Source organism: Choloepus didactylus, chromosome 21 (assembly GCF_015220235.1).
Source record: "Choloepus didactylus isolate mChoDid1 chromosome 21, mChoDid1.pri, whole genome shotgun sequence".
NCBI lineage: Eukaryota > Metazoa > Chordata > Mammalia > Pilosa > Megalonychidae > Choloepus > Choloepus didactylus.
The window spans coordinates 21387934-21407299 of NC_051327.1; the positions used below are offsets into that span (position 1 = coordinate 21387934).

Consider the following 19366-nt stretch of genomic DNA (forward strand, 5'->3'; position numbering starts at 1 on the left):
TCCAGGGGCTCCAGATACCAGAGGTTTTGTTGGGCCCAGTTCTATATAAAACTTTCAATAAACGTGAAGGGATCAGTGATAAATATGTGAAACAGGCAAATCCACCACACTGTATGTCTAAGAGTTGGGCTGGTGGGAACAGGACAGGAGGGGATTTAATCATATAACCTTTCAAGCCATCGGAGGCTTTCTTTCCACATGTTACTTTCTTTCTCAAAAACAAAAATTATTTACAAAAGTTTCTATATTCTTAATTCCAACTATCTCCTCTTACCCTGGCCATACTCAGGAAGATGGTATTTGTCATCCCTGCTTTCCATCCGTAAATGTTTTGTTCTCTCATGGAAAGGTCCGGCACCTTCTAGAGGCAGGCCGTCGGTGAGAGGTAAACTGCCCCTGGGTCTCTGGACATGGTCAACAGTCTCATAGCTAGTGGCCTTGGGTAAAAGTAGTTCTGAATCTTTAAAAAAGTCCTCTGATTTTTTTGAGTGTCTCTTCTTTTTCTTCTTCTTCTTTTTGTGTCTGTGGAGGTCAGCATCAGAGTACGCTACTGAAAGATCTGAATCCTGCTGATGCCTGCAAGGAATAAGCCAGAATTCAATCAAAAACAAACAAAACACGCCTACCAGAGAACATGGTACTTGGCTTTCACACCCCCTTATTCATTTCATCATTGCAGACACAGGGAAAATTCTTATCTAATTAAAAATGTGTTGTTTGCTTTCCCTTTAGTAATTTTTTAAGCCCAGGGTCATAAATTTGCCACTGAACACTCCCACCACTGGAGATAAAGTCATTAGCCAAAATACTGCAGGGAGGATTTTGCTAACTTTTCCTGAAACTGGTGGCTCAAGGAAAAAAATACTTTTGCAGCATCTCCAGCACACACAGCAGGAAGGGGGCTCAGGGTCCCCTTTCCCCTGGTAACCACCTCGTTCCTCTCTGGCCTCTGGCCTCCTTTCCAGGGTTTCAACTTTAAGAGATGGCAACTAAAATACACAGTAATTCTCAGCAGGCTCATCCACCGCATCATTTTCAAATCAGTTTTCATTTTCAAGACAATTACCAAACAATTTTTTAAACAATTTTTAAAAATACAAAAGCAAATTTCCCAAATAGATATCAGATCGAGAAATGGAGGCCAAAAGTCAGACAAAGACCAAGGACACAAATACATGTCTGGGATCCCCACCCTGGGCAGGCAGGCACACGGCACAAGGACTAGGCCTCCCGTTTTCTGCCCACTAGAGAGTCATTTGATAAGAAAACATAACCTGTAAGGTACAGGTAAGAACAGGTAAAATAATCACATCTGCCAGGACTATATTAACACTAATTGTGAATCAAAGACTCCCACGTTATCATTAACAGAACATCACATTCCTAACCGAGTTACAAAAGCATTAACCAAAAATGGCAATGTCACTGTGAAAAATGAGACTGCCGGGCATTTTACTATACCACAAAATTAGACAGAGCTTGAAAGGATCGCCAAGTTTTAGAAGTCTGTAAAAATAGTGAAATCTCAAACCCTCAAGCAGAAAAAAAAATAGAAACCAAACGAAGATGAGTATGCCAGAGCCCTCCCTGTTGCTCAGCTGGTCAGGAGAGAGGAAGCTGTGGGCTGGCGAGAAGGTGCTCTGAAGCCAGAGGGCACCACCCACCCGGCCATGAGCACATGTGGCCCAAACACTGACCTGGAGTCCCGATCGCGGTGCTTGTCTTTGGATTTCTTTTTCTTCTTTGACTTTTTGTGCTTCTTCACTTTTGGCTCTTCTAAATAATCCTTCTGTACACTTCTCCCGGCTTTCTTTTCTGCACTGCTGTCATTATTTTCTATGCTATTGTATCTCCGTTTCCGTGACTTTGCATTGTCATGTTCGTGAAACCGATCTGAGAGATTACAATCATTTTCTTCGGACACAAACGCAATTTTCTCATGGGAGTATTTCCCGGGGTACAGAGGAGGAGCATGAGACAAGCCTGCCCTGGGGCTGCTGGCGTGGTGCCGCCCCTTCTTGGCAGCCGGCCCGTAGCCCCTCCTGCTGTCGCAGTGGTCCTTGTGTGGCCGGCCGCTGCACTGGCCTCTGCCGTGCTCTCGGTCGCCATGGAAGGGCTTCCAGTCCCTACCGTCCCGCACCGTGTAGGGGGCGTACCTGCCATGGTAGTAGCGACATCGGTCCCGTCTCACGTTATCGGGGTGGTATTTCTCCCAGCCCCAGGCATGCTCGCTCTGTGAATGGTGGTGCCTGCCCCACTCCTGCTCCAAGCCACTTCGGTCCCGAGAGTGATGATGGCTGAAGGTGCCCAGAGAGTGGCGCTCACAGGGGATGACCCTCTCGCCGCGGCAGGGGTGATGCTGGCTCCCGCTGCAGTGCTCGGGCTTGGGGCGCTCCTGCCTGGGCCGCTCTCGGGAGTAGCAGCACCGCTTGCGGTGACGATGGTCCTCTGTTTTGCTCCTACTGTCCCTCACGTGTTCCCCACTGGAGGAACGAGCCCTTCGGTTACGATAATGTCCTCGATCAACTTTTCTGAGGCTGCTGATTTTTTCCTTAACTGGAGAAGGGTCCTGAATTTTTGGCCCAGCTTTATTTTCTTCACATCTCTCAGCGTTACTTTGCTCAGTGCCCCCTTCTGAATGATTTTCTGTGATCTTGTCTAGCTGAAGGGAAGGCAGCTCACTTGTGGATGTACCTGTGCTTTTAGAAAGGTCCTCTGCTTCCTGGCATTTCTCTCTACTGATGTAAACCAGCAGTTTATGCTCACATTCATCGTCTGAATTTACAGAGGGGGTTGGGGTCAGTTTCTCCGTTGTTTCCATGGACACTGCATCCTGTGGACTCGCTGTTAACGTCCCTTTTATATCTTGTGATGGTTTGGGCTGGTCATTTGCTAAATTCCCAGAGTCACACAGTTTAGAAAGCTGACCATCCCCTGTGGTGTTCTTGTTGGCACTACAAAGATTGCTGATACTAGGCAAAAATTCATCGGGTTTTGCTGAAGTGTCTTCGGAGACGTCTTCTTTGGTAGGGTTGATGCTGGGATCTGAGGGAGGTGCGGCCTTCTTTAACCTGCTGCTGAGACCTGGGGCGGCCCCCAGCTTCTCACTGGGATCTGGAGCGCTGCCGCCAGCCTCTGCTTCTGCATCAGGATCCTCTTTAGGAGCTTTGTCTGTTCCAGTTGTACTGCAGTCCCCACCAAAATAAATAAAATAAAATAATTAGCTTGATTGCTTGATAGGTTTTTTGTCATTGGCTTCCAGTGACAAATACTTCCAAACATTCACTTAACCCAATATTTTGTATCTTTGAATATGTCCGGCTGAAACCCATTAATGTGTGCTTATTGTCTCTAGCAACTTCAATTTTTTCCTTCCCTCATTAAATAAAAGTGAAAAATTTCCTGTCAAGCCTACCTCCTATCCATTTTTCAGCAACAATAATTCTGCATTTCAAGGGGCCTTCTGTTTCTAAATAAACTTCTAATCCTTCTTAATATTCTAAACAATCAAAACAGTAAAATGCTGGTGGAACTCTTTTTCCTCTGGGTCCCTTTTTTCTGAATTTCTCTTGGACCCTCAGAGGTATAGAGTAGCTACCCCCAAAAAGAGCCAACGGCTCCTTGAATTACTTATAGAACTGTGAGGAATCACTGAAACTTTAGAAAACCTTTCTGTGGTAAATGAACCCTGCTCTTGATTGCAGCAGAGCTTTTGATGTATTCTCAAGAATACTGCAAGCTGCCAAGAAACAATAAAAACCCGGGAGTGGTCCCCACCTTTTAGAGAGACCACATCTGGGGTAGCTAACACATGAAGTCAACACAGAAGCCACTGGGGTGTGGCAGCCTGGAGAGCATCTCGTGCATGGTGACAGCCACAGGCCGTGGTGTGTATGCCGCCACCCAAACCTAGAGTAACGCTCAAGTGTGCTAAATCTTGAGGACCACTAAGCTAGACGAGGAAAGAAACAAAAGGAAGGTCATCACACTCATGACGAGCATTCAAGCTATCCTGGGTGCCCTTTCTGCCTAAGGGATTTGCCCCATCCTTTTGGAATCAATCATTAGGCCTTCAGAATGGCAGTTCTCAGTGAGGGCAGTCCCATCTGCTAGGAGCATTTTTGGGTTGCTACAGTGATGGGGAACTCCACCAGCACAAGTGGGCAGCGGCCAAGGACAATGAATGCACTGACCTGCAAGGCAGGGCCATCCCACATAACAAATAAATGCCCCGCATCTCACGTGTCCTGAAGTTCATGTGGGTGAAATACCTGGTTATGATATTTATCTGCACAGTTGTAATGGACACAGCATTTTCCAGGAATGCAACTGCTGTGTAAATCTAGTGGTGATCATACTATGATTTGATCAGAACTACACCAAAAGTTGTTCATTAGAAGGTGACATCACTGTTGGCAACTCTGCTCAGGAAACCCACATCAGCCAACATTCTAAACCATCACGTTCACAGCGCAGCTATGTGCAGATGCACTCGCCAGCTTTATTGTGTCCTGCAGTGTAGTCTTGCCTGATTATTTACATATTGGAATAGTGATTTTTATTATAAAATACTTTCTTGTTATTCCTCAGTTACAGTGCAGCAAGGTCCATACATTGATTTTTTAAAAATTAAGTGTGGTGGCAGGGTTTTATTATCCATGAACTTAATTTCAGAATAGAAGAGGGGACATTACAAAATATCTGCCACTTCATCGAGTTGGAGAACCCCTGTCCTATAACCAGAACACAGCTTCATATATTTGTTTGTCATTAACAGGATTAAATGAGATGGTGCAGGGTCAAAATCAGGACCTCTAACCTAAGAGAGAGAGAATATACAGGAGACTCAGAAAATGTTAGCTTGAACACATCAAGTGTTCATGGGCTCTCGAAGCTACACTTTTCATCTTTTCTTAAAGGCAAATTAACAACTTCTACAGATATTGTCCAAATCATTTCAGGATTCAAAAGCTCATTATCAGACTCCTACAGAACTAAAATACTGACACTTGCAGAGGCTCTATTACGATTTTCTACTATGCAGTTTCACATCCTTATTATTTATTCTTATTTTACCTGTTTTCATCTGTCGACCCTTTCACTCTGTTGCTAAGTTTGAAGGTCTCTAAGATTTTTTCTTCTGGGAGAGGGGGCAAAGGAGTAGGCATCAACTACAATAAAAAACAAAAGACATTTCACCTCTGACTGCCAATTCCATGCCTACTGAAAATGTGCCAAGTGAACTGCAAGATGGCAAAGCCAAGCCTGCTGTCTGACATCCACTCACCTTGCCAGGTAGACCGTTTGCCTTAGAAAAGGGATTTTCTGAGTGTAGGGCAGGCTGGACTTGGCAACTGGCATCATCGAATGACAGACCGTTTTCTTTAGGGTCACTGTCTGTACCGTTAGCACCATTTAGAGTAACAGGTTCTTCAAGCTCATGCTGAGAAGCCTCATCCTCTTCAGCATCTTGGCCAGAAGAATGACAGCTCTCTATCGTACCGACACCATTTTCCTTGCCTAGTCCCTTTGACTCCTCATCAGACTCTTCGGATGATTCGGCACCATAGGGGACCAACACACTGGAGTTCAGCTTGGACTTGCCATTCATCACCGGCTTAGAACAAGAATCACCAGGGGTCATCTGTTTTGTTACTTTACTAGAAACTGACAATGTAGATGCATTCGAGGTAGACTGTACTGCAGAAGAATTGGTAATGGTAGAAGAGGGAACAGGCTTACTAGGATTCTCCAAAGAATTGTTATGAAGGTTAGGCTGAGACTGACCTTGGCGAACTGGCAACTTGTTGTGAATACTGATGGTAATTTTTTGTTTCTTGGGATGTTCTGGAATAACCGAAGATCTGTTAACTGGCCAGTTTTGAACAGAAGTTGAAGTGTTAATAGGACTTGCCCTATTGACATTGGAATTACCATTAGGACTTGACATGGAACTGCCTGGAGTTTCTTTCAATGGTCCAGTCCCATTTAAGTGAGGTGGATTCTGTAATTAAGAAAACCATAGTGACATGAGAGTCCCATTACACAGTCACTAAAACAGAATCCATTCTGCCTTGTGGGCCCTTCCCATTTGAGTCTTTTAATTTTTCTCATTCCACTTCTGCTCACCATATGTCTTTTACCAGTCATTGCCTTTTGGCAATTAATCAACAAATAGGGACAAATATGCTTGTCAGAGCACAACCCCCTAACTAAATTCTTTCTACTTCAAATTCGGGCATGAAGTTGTTTCTGTTCTCCGTGGCTGGATTTCTCAGGAGGCTGCCACTGGACAGGCCCAAGGAAGCACCAGAAAGAGAATTCTCACCGGCCTTGGGAGAACCATCCAGTGGGAAGACACAGAAGAGGCTGAGTCAGGCACCCTTTCTAAGCCATGCCTCACTCAATAATCTAACTCTGAAGTCTACTCGTAATTATTTTGCTCCAGATTCCAACTACAGTTGCTCTATCCCAAAGATAGCAAACTGGTGGCTCAGGCATGAAGTCTGGTCTATAGATAAATTGTATTGGATATGCACAATATTTTCTTAGATATCTAAACTGGCTACTATCTTAAAATTGGAAGAAGTTTAAAAAAAAAAAAAATCTCCTGAAACATCAAAAGCATCTGCTCCTTCACCCAGGGCCTGGCTCTCCAGTTCCCGGTGTCCTGGTATCACTCTAAGCACAGCCCAAGTCAGGAGCCTGCTGTCTGCCTAACACCCAAAGGCATTTGATTTGTGACTCTGTGATAATCCAACTGCTTTCCACTGTCCATAAAAAAAAAAACAAAAACAGCATACAACTAGACAATCTGTTTGATAATTCACGACAAATTAGACTCAAACAGAAAAGCTATTAAAACCCTACAGCACAAATGATGCTGATTGTTCCGAGAAGGGGATGGTCTGTAAACACCACCACCAAGTCTAGCAAGTAGTCTGTGGAGACTCTGTACCTTGGGTAAGAGGACCATCAGGGAGCACGAGCAAACCCAGGTGGATGGCAGAAGGAAGCACCACACCCCTGAAACAGCTAAATGGACATGATGAAAGTGTCTTTATAAAAGAGTCACTTTCCTGGAGTCCAGCATCAATTAAGAAATCCCAAATGTTTAATCCTGAAAACGAATGGAAGTCCAAAGTGGGAGCTAAAATCTCTAGCATTTAAATATATACTTATACCAAGACTTTCCTCTTGATCATTATATTCATCCTGAGATTTTCTATATATTTAAAATATTTCATAACTAAGTAAAGGGCTTAAATAAGCTTTTCTGACAATAAATTCCATTGCAAATGAAAGCATGACAACTGCTGCAAGGTAAACTTGCAAGTTCGATGATACATTTTTTAAATTAGCACAGAGAATTACGTTTTCCTTATGAAACGTTACCTTTATCATGTGAGAAGGAAGCTGTGGTCCAATAAACCCGGCCGCGGCCTGTTTATTATTGACAACTCGCTGACTGATGACTGGCCGGGGCGAGGACTGGCCCGGGCTGTGGGCGGAATGACTGAGTTCACCTCCGTTTTTCACATCATGGGACCTGGAGACAAAGACAGTGCTACTACCTGTGGGCATGCAGTCTCCTTAGAAGAGATTCATTTAAAAATTAAACAGCAGGAAAGTCCTCAGATCAATGACTGATAAAAATATATATAGGACTTTTACATTCCACTGTAGGGTGCTATACACATTATCTCATTTATTATCTTCTTAAGGTTTACGTTAATGTCAGACATTCAGATTGGGAGAGGACCAGAGGAACTATCTGAAAGCTACATTTTCCTTTGTTTACAGTTTTCTAATTATAAATACACACCAATTATAGGCAATCTATAATAACCAGAAACATGAAAAAGAAACAATCAAACCCTGTCCTGCATCTCTCCACTCAGAGACACCTACTGTTCAGATTTTGAGGATCCTTCTCCAGGCTCTCTCAGAATCGGTACCTAAAATTTCAAACTGCTTTTCCTCCACATGTATTTAGCACTTCCTCATTTCATTTGAAAAAACTTTCTAAAACTCACTTTCAAAACACAGCTGTGTGACATTTTAACATACAAATATACAATTTACTTGATTATTCTGCTATTGTTGGACACTGTAGGACATTCTTAGTCTTGAGCTATCGCAAATGGGCACCTTGGAGCACACATCAGACTTTTCTGAAGGCCACATTTCCAGAAATGGACTTGGCAGGTCAGAGCACGTGGCAGCTGCATGTGTGCTGTGGCTGAGCCCAGGCCTTGCCCAGAAGGGGACTGGGGGCCTGTGTCCAGCAGTTGGAGGGGTGCTGGCTGTGGCTGCCCTAGCCGTGACTGCTCCAATTGCCCCCTGACTCTCCCCAATTACTGCCAGCAGCATAGTCTAGCCTCCTCAGCTCCCATCTTCTCCCTTCCCCCCTGCACCTTTCATCTTTATAAAAACAGGCCTGCCAAAGAGCCGCACACTAAATCAAACTCAATCCAAGCTCAAAAGCTACCTTACCTTCTATGCCAGCACATGGCAAAGTTAGTTATTAAGCTGATGTTTTTTTTTAAAAAAAAAAAAAACCACAATATTAAATGTAAATATGTTGAGGAGAGAAAGAGAAGTGACATAATAGAAAACCTGAAAATTTGCTGCATGACAATACCTGATATAAAAGAGAACATAAGCTTGTTGGCTGAGTACAGATCTAATATCACTGGTAGATACGATGGAGTCATTCATTTGGTACCAGAGACCATTACTAGCCTGCAAAACAGAGCCAATGAGAGAGAAATGTGAGCTCCAATTACAGAAACATGGAACTCCATTCAAGAGAAAATAAAGGAAAAACAGGCATTCACATTTTAACTGGAAAAGTCCCAACCCTCTCCCCCAGAAAGCTAAGTAACTAAAAATAATTATTAATAAAATCCACACAGCTTACTTTTATATAGCAGAAGTAATGGCCAGCGTGGCAATTAAAACCAGTGTGTACCAGTACTGCATATAAAACATAAATAATTGGTTCTCCATTAGGTTGAGACATATATGGTCGAATATCAAGATACTCAGGATATTTCACATCCTAAACAGAAATGAAAAGAGGGAAAAGGAGCATCATTTCTGAAGGTCCAGACCAATCCACACATGTAGGGGCAGGGAGGGCAGCAAAACCCCACCAGGTAGAGACCTGCTCAACTCTACCCTCCGTGATGTTCTCACAGGAACCCAACACATCCAGCCATATCGCAAAAGACAGGACTACCATGGACCGTACATGACTCTAAGAGTCAAATGGACTTACTGAAATCCAACTATATTTTTTATTTCCTTTTAAAACATAAGGATCCACATTAAGTAAATTCTTCAAATCTATCAAAGGATATAATAGCAGAATGACAACACTGAACTTCAGTCATCATTTATTTTTATTTTTAGTTCAGGGATGGGTTATTTTATTTCTCTTATATGCTACTGAATTCCTGACCACTTAGCTAATCTTCAGGAGTGGAAAGAAAATATGAAAATTCAGTCTAATACTAATCAGAACACAAATGAGCAAATAAGAGAGTAGACTTTGAAGGAAGAGTGGCAGGGAAGTATTCCTTGGATTCCAAATTATACTATCTCCCCGTGTGTCCCCCAAGCACCAGGGATAGAAAAGAGTTGACTATTAAGCCTAAATACAGATAATAATTACCAATTTTATCATCAGAAAGTCTAGCCAACTAAAGGATACAGAAACAACACATACACTCGTAAACACACATATCAAACTACTGGTTCAGTTCTTTGACATTTTTTTCTCACTACCAAATACTGGAAGGACTTAGAAAATCAGGTCAACAAAATTATTCAGTTGGGTTGTTTATAACTCTTCACAGCTATTAACACTGAAGTCTTAAAAAGGCTCAACATAAAAGGTTATTAATAGTATCTACATACCTTAGCAATTTTTCCACCAGTAAAATTTGCAAAACGTTTCAGAGAAAGTGTAAGAACATTGGATGACCTATGTATAGTAAACCTTTTTGACGCTGGAACCATCTTTTTACACCTTGAAATAAACAGAAGCAAAGGATTAAAAACATTAACACATATATGTTTTGGTATTTTATTTTTTCTCCCTTGTTATTTCTCTGAAACATTCTAAATTAGTTCCCAAAAGAAGTACACTAGATGAGAAACACCACCCCCTTCAACCAACAGTGAAAATATTAAAATTAAAAATACAGGGGAGGAAATTGCTTAATAACTTCATGAAAGGGAAGAGGAAGACAGGACAATTCTGAGATGCCAAGCCATGTTGGTAACCAATAATTTTAAAAATTAGGTTAACACAGGTTTCTTTCAACTCAAAAGAAACTGAAAACTAATAGACTGTAAGGCTGGTATAAATTCTGTGAAAACAAAGCCCTTATCCAGGAAAAGAAATATACAGATTACAAATCTCTATGGAGTTGAACACAAAGGAGAAATTCCTATGGTCTTCCTTGAAAAAGAATATTTGATAATAAAGATTATCTACATTCCTTGGCTACAAATGATAATCTACTTAAAACATATGAAACAGGGCTTTCCTAAAACAGCTCTCTTGACTTCATGGGGAAACAGATTAATGAATAATCACAATTAAAGGTTTACATCAGATATCACCCCAAATCCTGAGTCACCACCCGAAGAGAGAAAGGCCGTTATTCTGGGAGACAGTGACTCCCCACCCACCCCCATCCCAATCTGCTGATAACAGGATAGTCAATGAAAACCCTGCTTGACAAATCATGTAATCTAAGCTGTATCTTCCTACGAGGCAGGATTAATCTGTGGTCTGTGATGATCTTACCTCACTCTCCTCCCACCGAACCCACACAGCAATGATGCACCGAGTTTCCCCGGGACACAGGGCTGTGCATCTCTAAAGAGTGCCAACACTTAGACACTGCATGCTTTGGCCCTTGGAGAATAGAGACCCAGTGTCCTCCAAGATGGAATCAGAAGCTAAAGGGACTCTAGAGGGGTTATTCAGACAGACCAAACTCATTCGAACCAAGCCTCCCTGGCACCCCTGCTGTAGCAACCGGCATCAGAGTCTGAGCCACCACCCATCGTACTTGCTGCACTTGTAGGAGTTCTCGCCGTCGAGCTGTTCGGGCTTCACAAACTGCTCCAAGGCCTTGTTCACACTCTGAGCGGCCTAGGAAGAAAACCAGCACAGACACCTCCTCACAACTCACCACCAAGTGTTCCAACAAACAAACAAACAACCCCAGAAGACTCAAAGGGCATAAAAGCAAATGGATGTTTATGCTAAAAAAATTATTTTCCTTTATTATGATGTTCACTTTTATATACAGGTACACATCAAGTTATTTCCCTCTTGTTAAAAAATGAGCATATTAAAGTGAACAAAAATATGTAAACAGGCTGCTCACTGCAACATTATTTAAAATAGTATAAAACTGGAAACAAATAGTATTTGACAGCAAGGAATCAGGTACGTAAATTACAGTATATCCATTCTCTGGACCACTACACAACTGACAAAAGAACCCCTTTACACACAATGAACGCCAAGCAGAACTGAATGAAAACAAGTGGCCAGACATAAGGTCTAATCCCATTTTCATAAAAATACTGGAACAACACACATCAAACTTAACAAGAGTTAATTCTCAGGGATTAGATTTTACATATATCTGCAATGTTTGTCATTTTTACACTAAGTATGTATTACATTTGTAATCAGAAAAGTAAAAGCTTAAGAACAGCCAAAAAATAAGGAATTTAGAAAATGCAATTAACAAGTTTCTAAAGAATAGTAGTCATCTAAATTCGACGTCTAGATCATATTAGAATCCTCAGGCAAAATCAAATATAGGCATCAAAATCTTCAGGTTTTATTAAGATATATTAAATGAAAAGTCAAAAGGTGGTAAAAAGATTAAGTGTTTAAGTTTTTTATGATGGCTTCTTCTAAATAGTCTGAGCATATTAAAATTTTCAATCCATGGTGTCTAAATTACAAATGAACTATAAATACATACAGTTATGTCAAGTATAACGGATTTTTTTAAACCTTAACTACCACAACAATTATCAAATTTACCTTTATCTCCAATGTTATATCGAGATATGGATCAAAAGTATCTGAAACGCCCTTGCAATTTAAACATTTGACTGAAATAAAAATAAAATGCAAAGAATAAGCAAAGTGTAATCATTATGGCAGTACCAAAAATTGAAATGAGAGAATACAAATACTATTTCAAAATAAAAATGAAACATGGTACAATTTTTCTCCCAACCAGGTTGGACCAAGTTTTAAAAACTGAATACAACACACAGTGTAGGTGAAAAGGTCATGAATTTGGCCATCTCACACACTGCTGGCTGGAAGGCCACTAAGGCAGCATCAAAATTTAAAATGCATATATCCTTTGATGCAGAAATTCCAATACTAAGAGTTTATCCTACATACACACACACACACACACACACATATATAAAGTAAATACATAAAGTAAACTTTTACATGGCTATAAAGGCATGTGTTCAAGGATATTCAATGAAGTATTGATGGCAATAATAATTGAAAAAAATTAGAAACAACCTAAATATCCATCAACAGGGGCTAGATAAATAAATGGAATACTAGTACATCTGTGTAAAAGATTGTTACATCTACATGTGCCGAAATGTAAAATGATTCCTAATGCTAAGAGAGAAATGAGAGGGATACGTTCAGTATACTCCCATTTTGTTCCTGCATAGGAAACAAGCAGAAAGATATAATACAAACTGGTAACAGTGGTTGCCTTAGGGGAGAGGAGAAGTAGTTTGGGCTTTGGGAGAGAATTGCTTTTCATTATTAAATCTTTCCCACCATTTGCACTTTTAAAACCACATGCATATATCACTTTATCAACTTTTAAACAAAAGTTTACCTCTTGATCTTAGGTATCCTCCAAATATTTGACAAACGAGTGTGGTAGCCTGGGTGTGTCTGTCTAATCTGAAAAGAGTCAAACAGTATTATGAGAGAAGAGTTCTGTAGATTTTAAAAGCATATGTCTATTAAATCAAGCATTTATGTTTGAACAAGAATTCCAACTTGAGAGCCACAAAATAAAGACATTTGTATGTGTGGCAGCCAGAGAATAGTCCCGCCTGATGACAACACAGTGAAGGTTTGCTAAGTGGTAAGTATGAACTAGATGATGGAGGAACTTGAAAGCAAAGTAGGAATTTGGCCCTGAAGCAAGAAGCAAGGGGAAAATGCTGTAAGCAGGCTTGTGACACCACGTGCAAAGTGTACACAAGGGACCCAGAGCATTTTCTCCTGTTTCGTAGTCTCCTGTCATCCAGATAACAGCTTGGACCAAGGAGTGGTGGCAGCAATGGGAACAGACAAGCAGGGTTACCAGGTATGTTTAGGCAATATCAAGTGGTTTAGAATGTGTTATTAATTGCTTCCCCAATATCCCTCTCTGGAGTCTGCTTTTATGTTTTAAAAATGAAGTTTTAGGAATTGGTAACTGACCAAAGTGAGAAAAAGGCAGGAAACAAGGACAGACTTCCAAGTCTGGAGGTCAAAAATGAAAAGATGGTAGGCATAATCATAAAGCAGAAATAGCCAATTTTAGATCTGCAGAGCTAACAGGATACTTAGAAATTAAATAATGGTGTGCTGGTTCGAAACTCTTATATACCCCAGGAAAGATTATGTTCGTTAATACAATCTTGTGGGGGCAGACTTATTATGAGTGGAACCTTTTGATTAGGTAGTCTCCATGGAGATGTGATCCACCCAATTGAAGGTGAGACCTTTGTTTAGATTCTGTCCAAGGAGGTGTGACCCCGCCCATTCAAGGGGGGAGGGGTCTTAATTAATTTACTGGAGTCCTTAAGAGAGCTCAGCGGCTGACACAGATCCATATGCTTGGAAATGCAGACAGAAAGATGTTTTGAGATGCTAAGCTAAGAGATGAAGCCTAGAGTGAGAACCCATAGACACTAAGAAATGCCCTGGGAGAACAAGCAAGGACACATAGGAGCTGAGAGAGAGGAGCTAAGAGAGACAGCAACCACCCAGAGACATTTTGGGAAAAGTCATTTTGAACCCAGAACCCAGGAGCAAACAGCCAGCAGACCCCAGCCAAGTGCCTTCCCAGCTGACAGAAGTGTTCTAGACACCATCAGCCTTTCTTCAGTGAAGGTACCCTCTAGATGATGCCTTAGTTTGGACACTTCTATAGCATCAGAACTGTAAATCTGTAACCTAATAAATCCCCTTTATAAAAGCCAATCCATTTCTGGTATTTTGCATAACAGGAGCTTTAGCAATACTGGAACAAATAGCAAGATCAATATTCATTTCCTTGCATCTATAATCAAACAAATTCAAACTATTGTGGCAAGTATACCTTTCTAAATTTTAAGCACACAAAAATAACGCCTTTAGGTTGGGGAAGATGCAGTGCAATGCCAAAAAGCAAAGCAAACCTAGATCTATGTACTTTTCAACGTAAAAAGCAAAACTGATATGTTGGAGATACAAATGTAAGAAATGACTGATGTGTTGTTGTACTCACTTATTGCTGCCATTCAAGCATGCTTTTTGCATAGCATCAACAGTGTACTGAAGGAATTCATGGGCATCTTCCTGGTTTCCAAAACGGAAGTGCCTAGCTATACCTACAAAATATAAGTAAAGACAGAGTCTAATCATCACATATAGTGTGCCCACATTGGACACCCAAAGGTTGTAGCTTATGATAATCCTTTGATTAGAAAAACACCAGAATAATTATTTTATGAGGAAATAGCACTAATACAAGCTACCCTGAGATCAGCTAGGCCCACACTCTTTAGACCACTGGAAGCCCACATGGGTCAGAGTTTTTGAGAGTACAGACACAGCCAGAGTAGTTTAATACACTCAAGATTCTCTGTCTTTAGCAAGTTAATGAAATTATACTGGAATAAATTCAACTTTGTATTGTCTCAAAAATTTGTCCAAAATGTTATGGTTGGAGCAACATTTTAAATTTGGTGCTAGATCTCCATGACAATAAAATCAATGTAAAACATAAATGTCCAAACCTATCTAAATCTGTTCCAATAGACACACACAGAACAATGCCATTTTTCTTAAAAATGAGACTTAGAAGAAATAAACACAACTGATATATATATATATAAAGTTAATAAACAAACAAAACCTCTCCTGGTTAAAATTTTGCCAGGATCCAACAATGGTTTCAAGATGTTTGCATGTCTGCTCTGGATTGTCAAAAGTGCCAAGAGCCAACATAACACCTCTTTAATCTTCAGCAGTTTTTAGGGAAAAGGATTACGGCTTGTCACCACTTTAATCTTCAGCAGTTTTTAGGGAAAAGGATTATGGCTTGTATCATTATGTATCCCTAAAATTACCCAGGTAGATACCAGATTAAGAGTTACAGTTTTTTGATTTGCATGTATTTTTTATTTTGACTCAGTTAGTAAGATGATGTAAAAGTCCACTGCAAAACACACACAGAAAGTACAAAAGAAAATTTCAAGCAACCTTTTAGGATCATAACAAAGAAGAAAATTTTAAAATTAAATAGAAAAAAAGTGAAATTTATCCACAAATTTGTTAAGCTATGAGTATAAATTTTTCTTTCAGAATACAATTAGCTTCATTTTTGACAATTTCTGTCCTGTCACTATGTATAGGGTAATACTCATCACCACATTAATTTTAACTATTAAAAACTATTTTTAAAAATCTGTGCAAAAAATGTTTATGAGAGTTAGCATTACTCAGCTTAGAAATCCAAACAGCTGGGGGCAAAGTTATAAAATTTATCAATGATTTTATTAAGTTCTGAATTTTAAAAAAAACACAAACATTTAAAATCTACTTATATTAACTGAGTACTGTTGTCTATTATCTTGTCATCTTTTGCTTTCAGGTTTCAAATGTGTTTGTATAGTAAATGTTCTCTAAAAAATAGCATCATTAAGTAAAAAAGCATACCCACATATCATAAAATAAGTTTTTGTTAATACACAAGGGGCTCATTTTTACCAGTTAGGCTATGAAGACCAATTAGTTAATAAATACTAACATAAACTATTATAGAATGGTACTTACGCCGCATCTCATTGATGACAAACATTGGTTTGATAACATCCCCAGGATTACTGAGTGCCTGGGTTATATGCGCTTGCATTGTACACATCATACAAAACCCTTCTGCATGACCTGAAAGATAACAAATGATAATCCTCCAAATGTAGCAAAAATATGACGAAACCCGTATCAAAGTAAATTATAAATAAGGAACACACTTCTGAAATAACAAAAGCTACTATGTATCATGAATTGAACTATCTAACTTTATATTTATTACCCTATTTAACTGTCCAACAAACCTAAGTGATAAAAATACTGGTTTGTTTTACAAGAGAGGAATTTGAGGCTCAGGGAGTTAAAAACTTGCCCAAAGTCAAATAGTTATTAAGTGGCAGGCATAAAATTGGACTCAAATCATACAGTCTTTCTAATTTCAAAGCCTGTACTCTGCTATACAGAAAAAACAAGAAACTTTTCTTATACTACCATTTCTCCAAATAGAAAAGAATGTCTTCTATACCAGGGGTTTGAAAACTTCCTCTGTAAATAAAAATACTTGGCTCTTTTGACCATATACAGTGGGGTCTCTGTTGCACATTCTTCTTCTTTTTCCTCTTCATCATCTTTTTTACAACTTTAAAAAAATGTAAAAACTAGTCTTCTTTCATGGCTAAGTGGTGCTACTGGCATCTAGTGGATAAAAGCCAGGTATGCTGCTAAACATCCTGCAAGGCATAAGACAGCCCCCCACAACAAAGAATTATCTGGTCCCAAAGGTCAATAGTACTGAGGTTGAAAAACTGCCTTAAACGAAAGGCTTCTCAGAACCTGACTAACGAAGTTTTAAAAGCAAGCCTTGAAAGGACGAAATTATTTCCAACTTACTGTGTTCCAGAACAAAGTTCAAACATATTTAAAGAAATACCAAAGGGAAAAAAAAAATACCCAGTACCCAATAACATAAAATTCATGATGTCTGGCATCCAATCAAAAGTACAAGACAGGCAAAGATACAGGAAAATATGACCACTAATGAGGAGAAAATCAATCAATAGAAACAGTCTCAGAAATGACACAGATAACAGAATCAAAAGACAAGGACATTAAACTTGTCATTACAGATACATTCCTATGTTTAAGGATGTAGAGAAAAGTAACTATATTAAGGAGAGACATGGAAATAAACCCAAATTTACCTCTACAGATGAAATCACAATCTCTGAGATGAAAAATACACCTGGTGGGAGTAATAAGACTAAGCATCACAGAAGAAAAGGAAAGTGGATTTTAAAAGACTTAGTAATAGAAGATATCCATAATAAAACACAAAGAAAAAAAAACCAAACATAAAATAAGCATATCAGCGAGCCTCAGGACAACTTCAAGTTGTCTCTAATATACATGTAATTGGAGTGTTAAGGTAAAGGGACAGAACAAATATTTCAAGAAGTAATATAATGATCATCTACAATGGGATAGCACAAGGGATTTCTGGAGGGTGATGGAATGGTTGTGTATTCTGACTAAGGTGGCAATTACATGATTTATGCATGTGTTAAAATTCATATAACAGAACATCAAAAAAAGTTAATTCTATTATATGTCAATTAAAAAAATAAAATTGTTAAAATGACTGAAAGTTGGCAAAATTTGGTAGAAATAAATTCACAGATCTAAAAACCTCAACAAACCCCCAATAGAAGAAACACTTAGAAAACTACACAAAGGACCACTCAATCAAATTGTGTAAAACCAGTGATAAAAAGAAAATCCTAAAATCAGCTAAAAAAAAAACAAACAAACAAACATGATATATATGGGAATGAAAGTAAAACTAACAAAAGACCTCATGAGAAACAACACAAGCCAGGAGACAGTAGAGCAACATCTTTCAAATATTTAAAGAAAAATATTATCAGCAGAGAATTCTATACCCCATGAAAACATCTTTCAAAAGATGTTTCTAGACTTTCAATTCTAGAAGGATGGGGTACAGGTACTTTTCTCTATTCCTCCCACTAAGTACAACAAAAACTCTGAACATTATATATATTTTTAGAAACCTAAGGTAGTTGTGAATGGTAGAGAAAGAAAAAGGCAGAGAAGCTAGGGGCCTCAGGACCCAAGGAATGATATGGGGGTTAGTTCCCTGAGTTTTCTTCGTGCCTCATATATTCCAGACTTGGAGCTGAAAAAATGGACAAATCGGAAATGCTGATCAGTACAGACAAAAAAAAAAAAAAAAAAGCCCAATGACAGCCTGCTTTCTTTAGCCAAAGGACCAGGACAACCCAGCAAAACAGAGAACTTTAAGAAAATAACCACTCTACTCCAGCCAAACACAACCGAAAATCTGCAGGCCCACCCCACCTCCACAAGCAAAGGCCAAGTGAGGCACCCCAGCCCACCCACAAGGGTGGTGGAGAGAAGGCCAATCGGGCCAGGACTTCCATCCCACCGGGCAGTAACAACCCTCCCCACTGCACCATGTCACTGAAGATCATGTGGGGAGCCTGGACTTCTACCCACACCCAGTAGTGATGATAAGCCCTTCCGACTCCCTGCTATCAGAGTCAGGACTCTCACCATTACCCAAAAGTAACAGGCCCACTCCAACTGCAATGTCAATGGAGACCACAGGGGTAGCAGGAACTTCCACCCCTACCCAGTGGTAACAAAGAGCCCCAAGTCCCATCTCAGATGTCAATGGAAGATGAGTGGGAAACTTGGACTTCTACTTCCACCTGGCAATAACAAGGCAGCACACCCCTTCCTCTGCCATAGCACTGTCAGAGAAAGTCCACAAAATCAGACAGTTTAAAGAGATCCAGTGTTGTACCACATAATATCAAAATGTCTAAGTTTCAATTAAAAAATTACTCATCATACCAAGAGCCAGGAAGTTCTCAAACCAAGTGAAAAAAGACAATGAATAGTATCCAAGTTGACAGAGATGTTAGAATTATCTGACAAAAGATTTTAAAGTGGCAATACTAAAATACAAACACACTTCAAACAAATGAAAAAACAGGAAGCTTAAACAACAAAGAGATTCTCAGGGAAGAAAGAGAAGAGAGAAAAGACCCAAATGGAAATTTTAGAAATGAAAAATAATTGAAATTAAAAGCTCAGATGAGCTAAAAAGAATGAAAGGGACAGAGGAAAGAAACTGTAAACATGAAAAAAGAACAAGAGAAATTACTCAGAACAATGAAGAAGAAATAGACTGAAAAAGAAAAACAGTCTCAGGGAACTGTTAGATCT

The 19366-nt window shown here is 39.7% G+C and overlaps 1 protein-coding gene across 1 annotated transcript in view; it reads right to left on the reverse strand.

The window, feature by feature from the left end:
• Positions 1-19366, reverse strand: part of USP42 (ubiquitin specific peptidase 42) — a 48750-nt gene that overhangs the window by 4263 nt on the left and 25121 nt on the right. The window contains exons 4-16 of the mRNA XM_037815195.1: positions 16121-16231; positions 14571-14673; positions 12924-12991; positions 12086-12156; positions 11091-11173; positions 9925-10036; positions 8924-9064; positions 8645-8745; positions 7396-7549; positions 5288-6004; positions 5077-5171; positions 1698-3185; positions 275-576 (exon numbers count right to left, since the gene is read on the reverse strand). Coding sequence (XP_037671123.1) covers positions 275-576; positions 1698-3185; positions 5077-5171; positions 5288-6004; positions 7396-7549; positions 8645-8745; positions 8924-9064; positions 9925-10036; positions 11091-11173; positions 12086-12156; positions 12924-12991; positions 14571-14673; positions 16121-16231 — 3546 coding nt within the window. The remainder of the gene's footprint in view (positions 1-274; positions 577-1697; positions 3186-5076; positions 5172-5287; positions 6005-7395; positions 7550-8644; positions 8746-8923; positions 9065-9924; positions 10037-11090; positions 11174-12085; positions 12157-12923; positions 12992-14570; positions 14674-16120; positions 16232-19366) is intronic.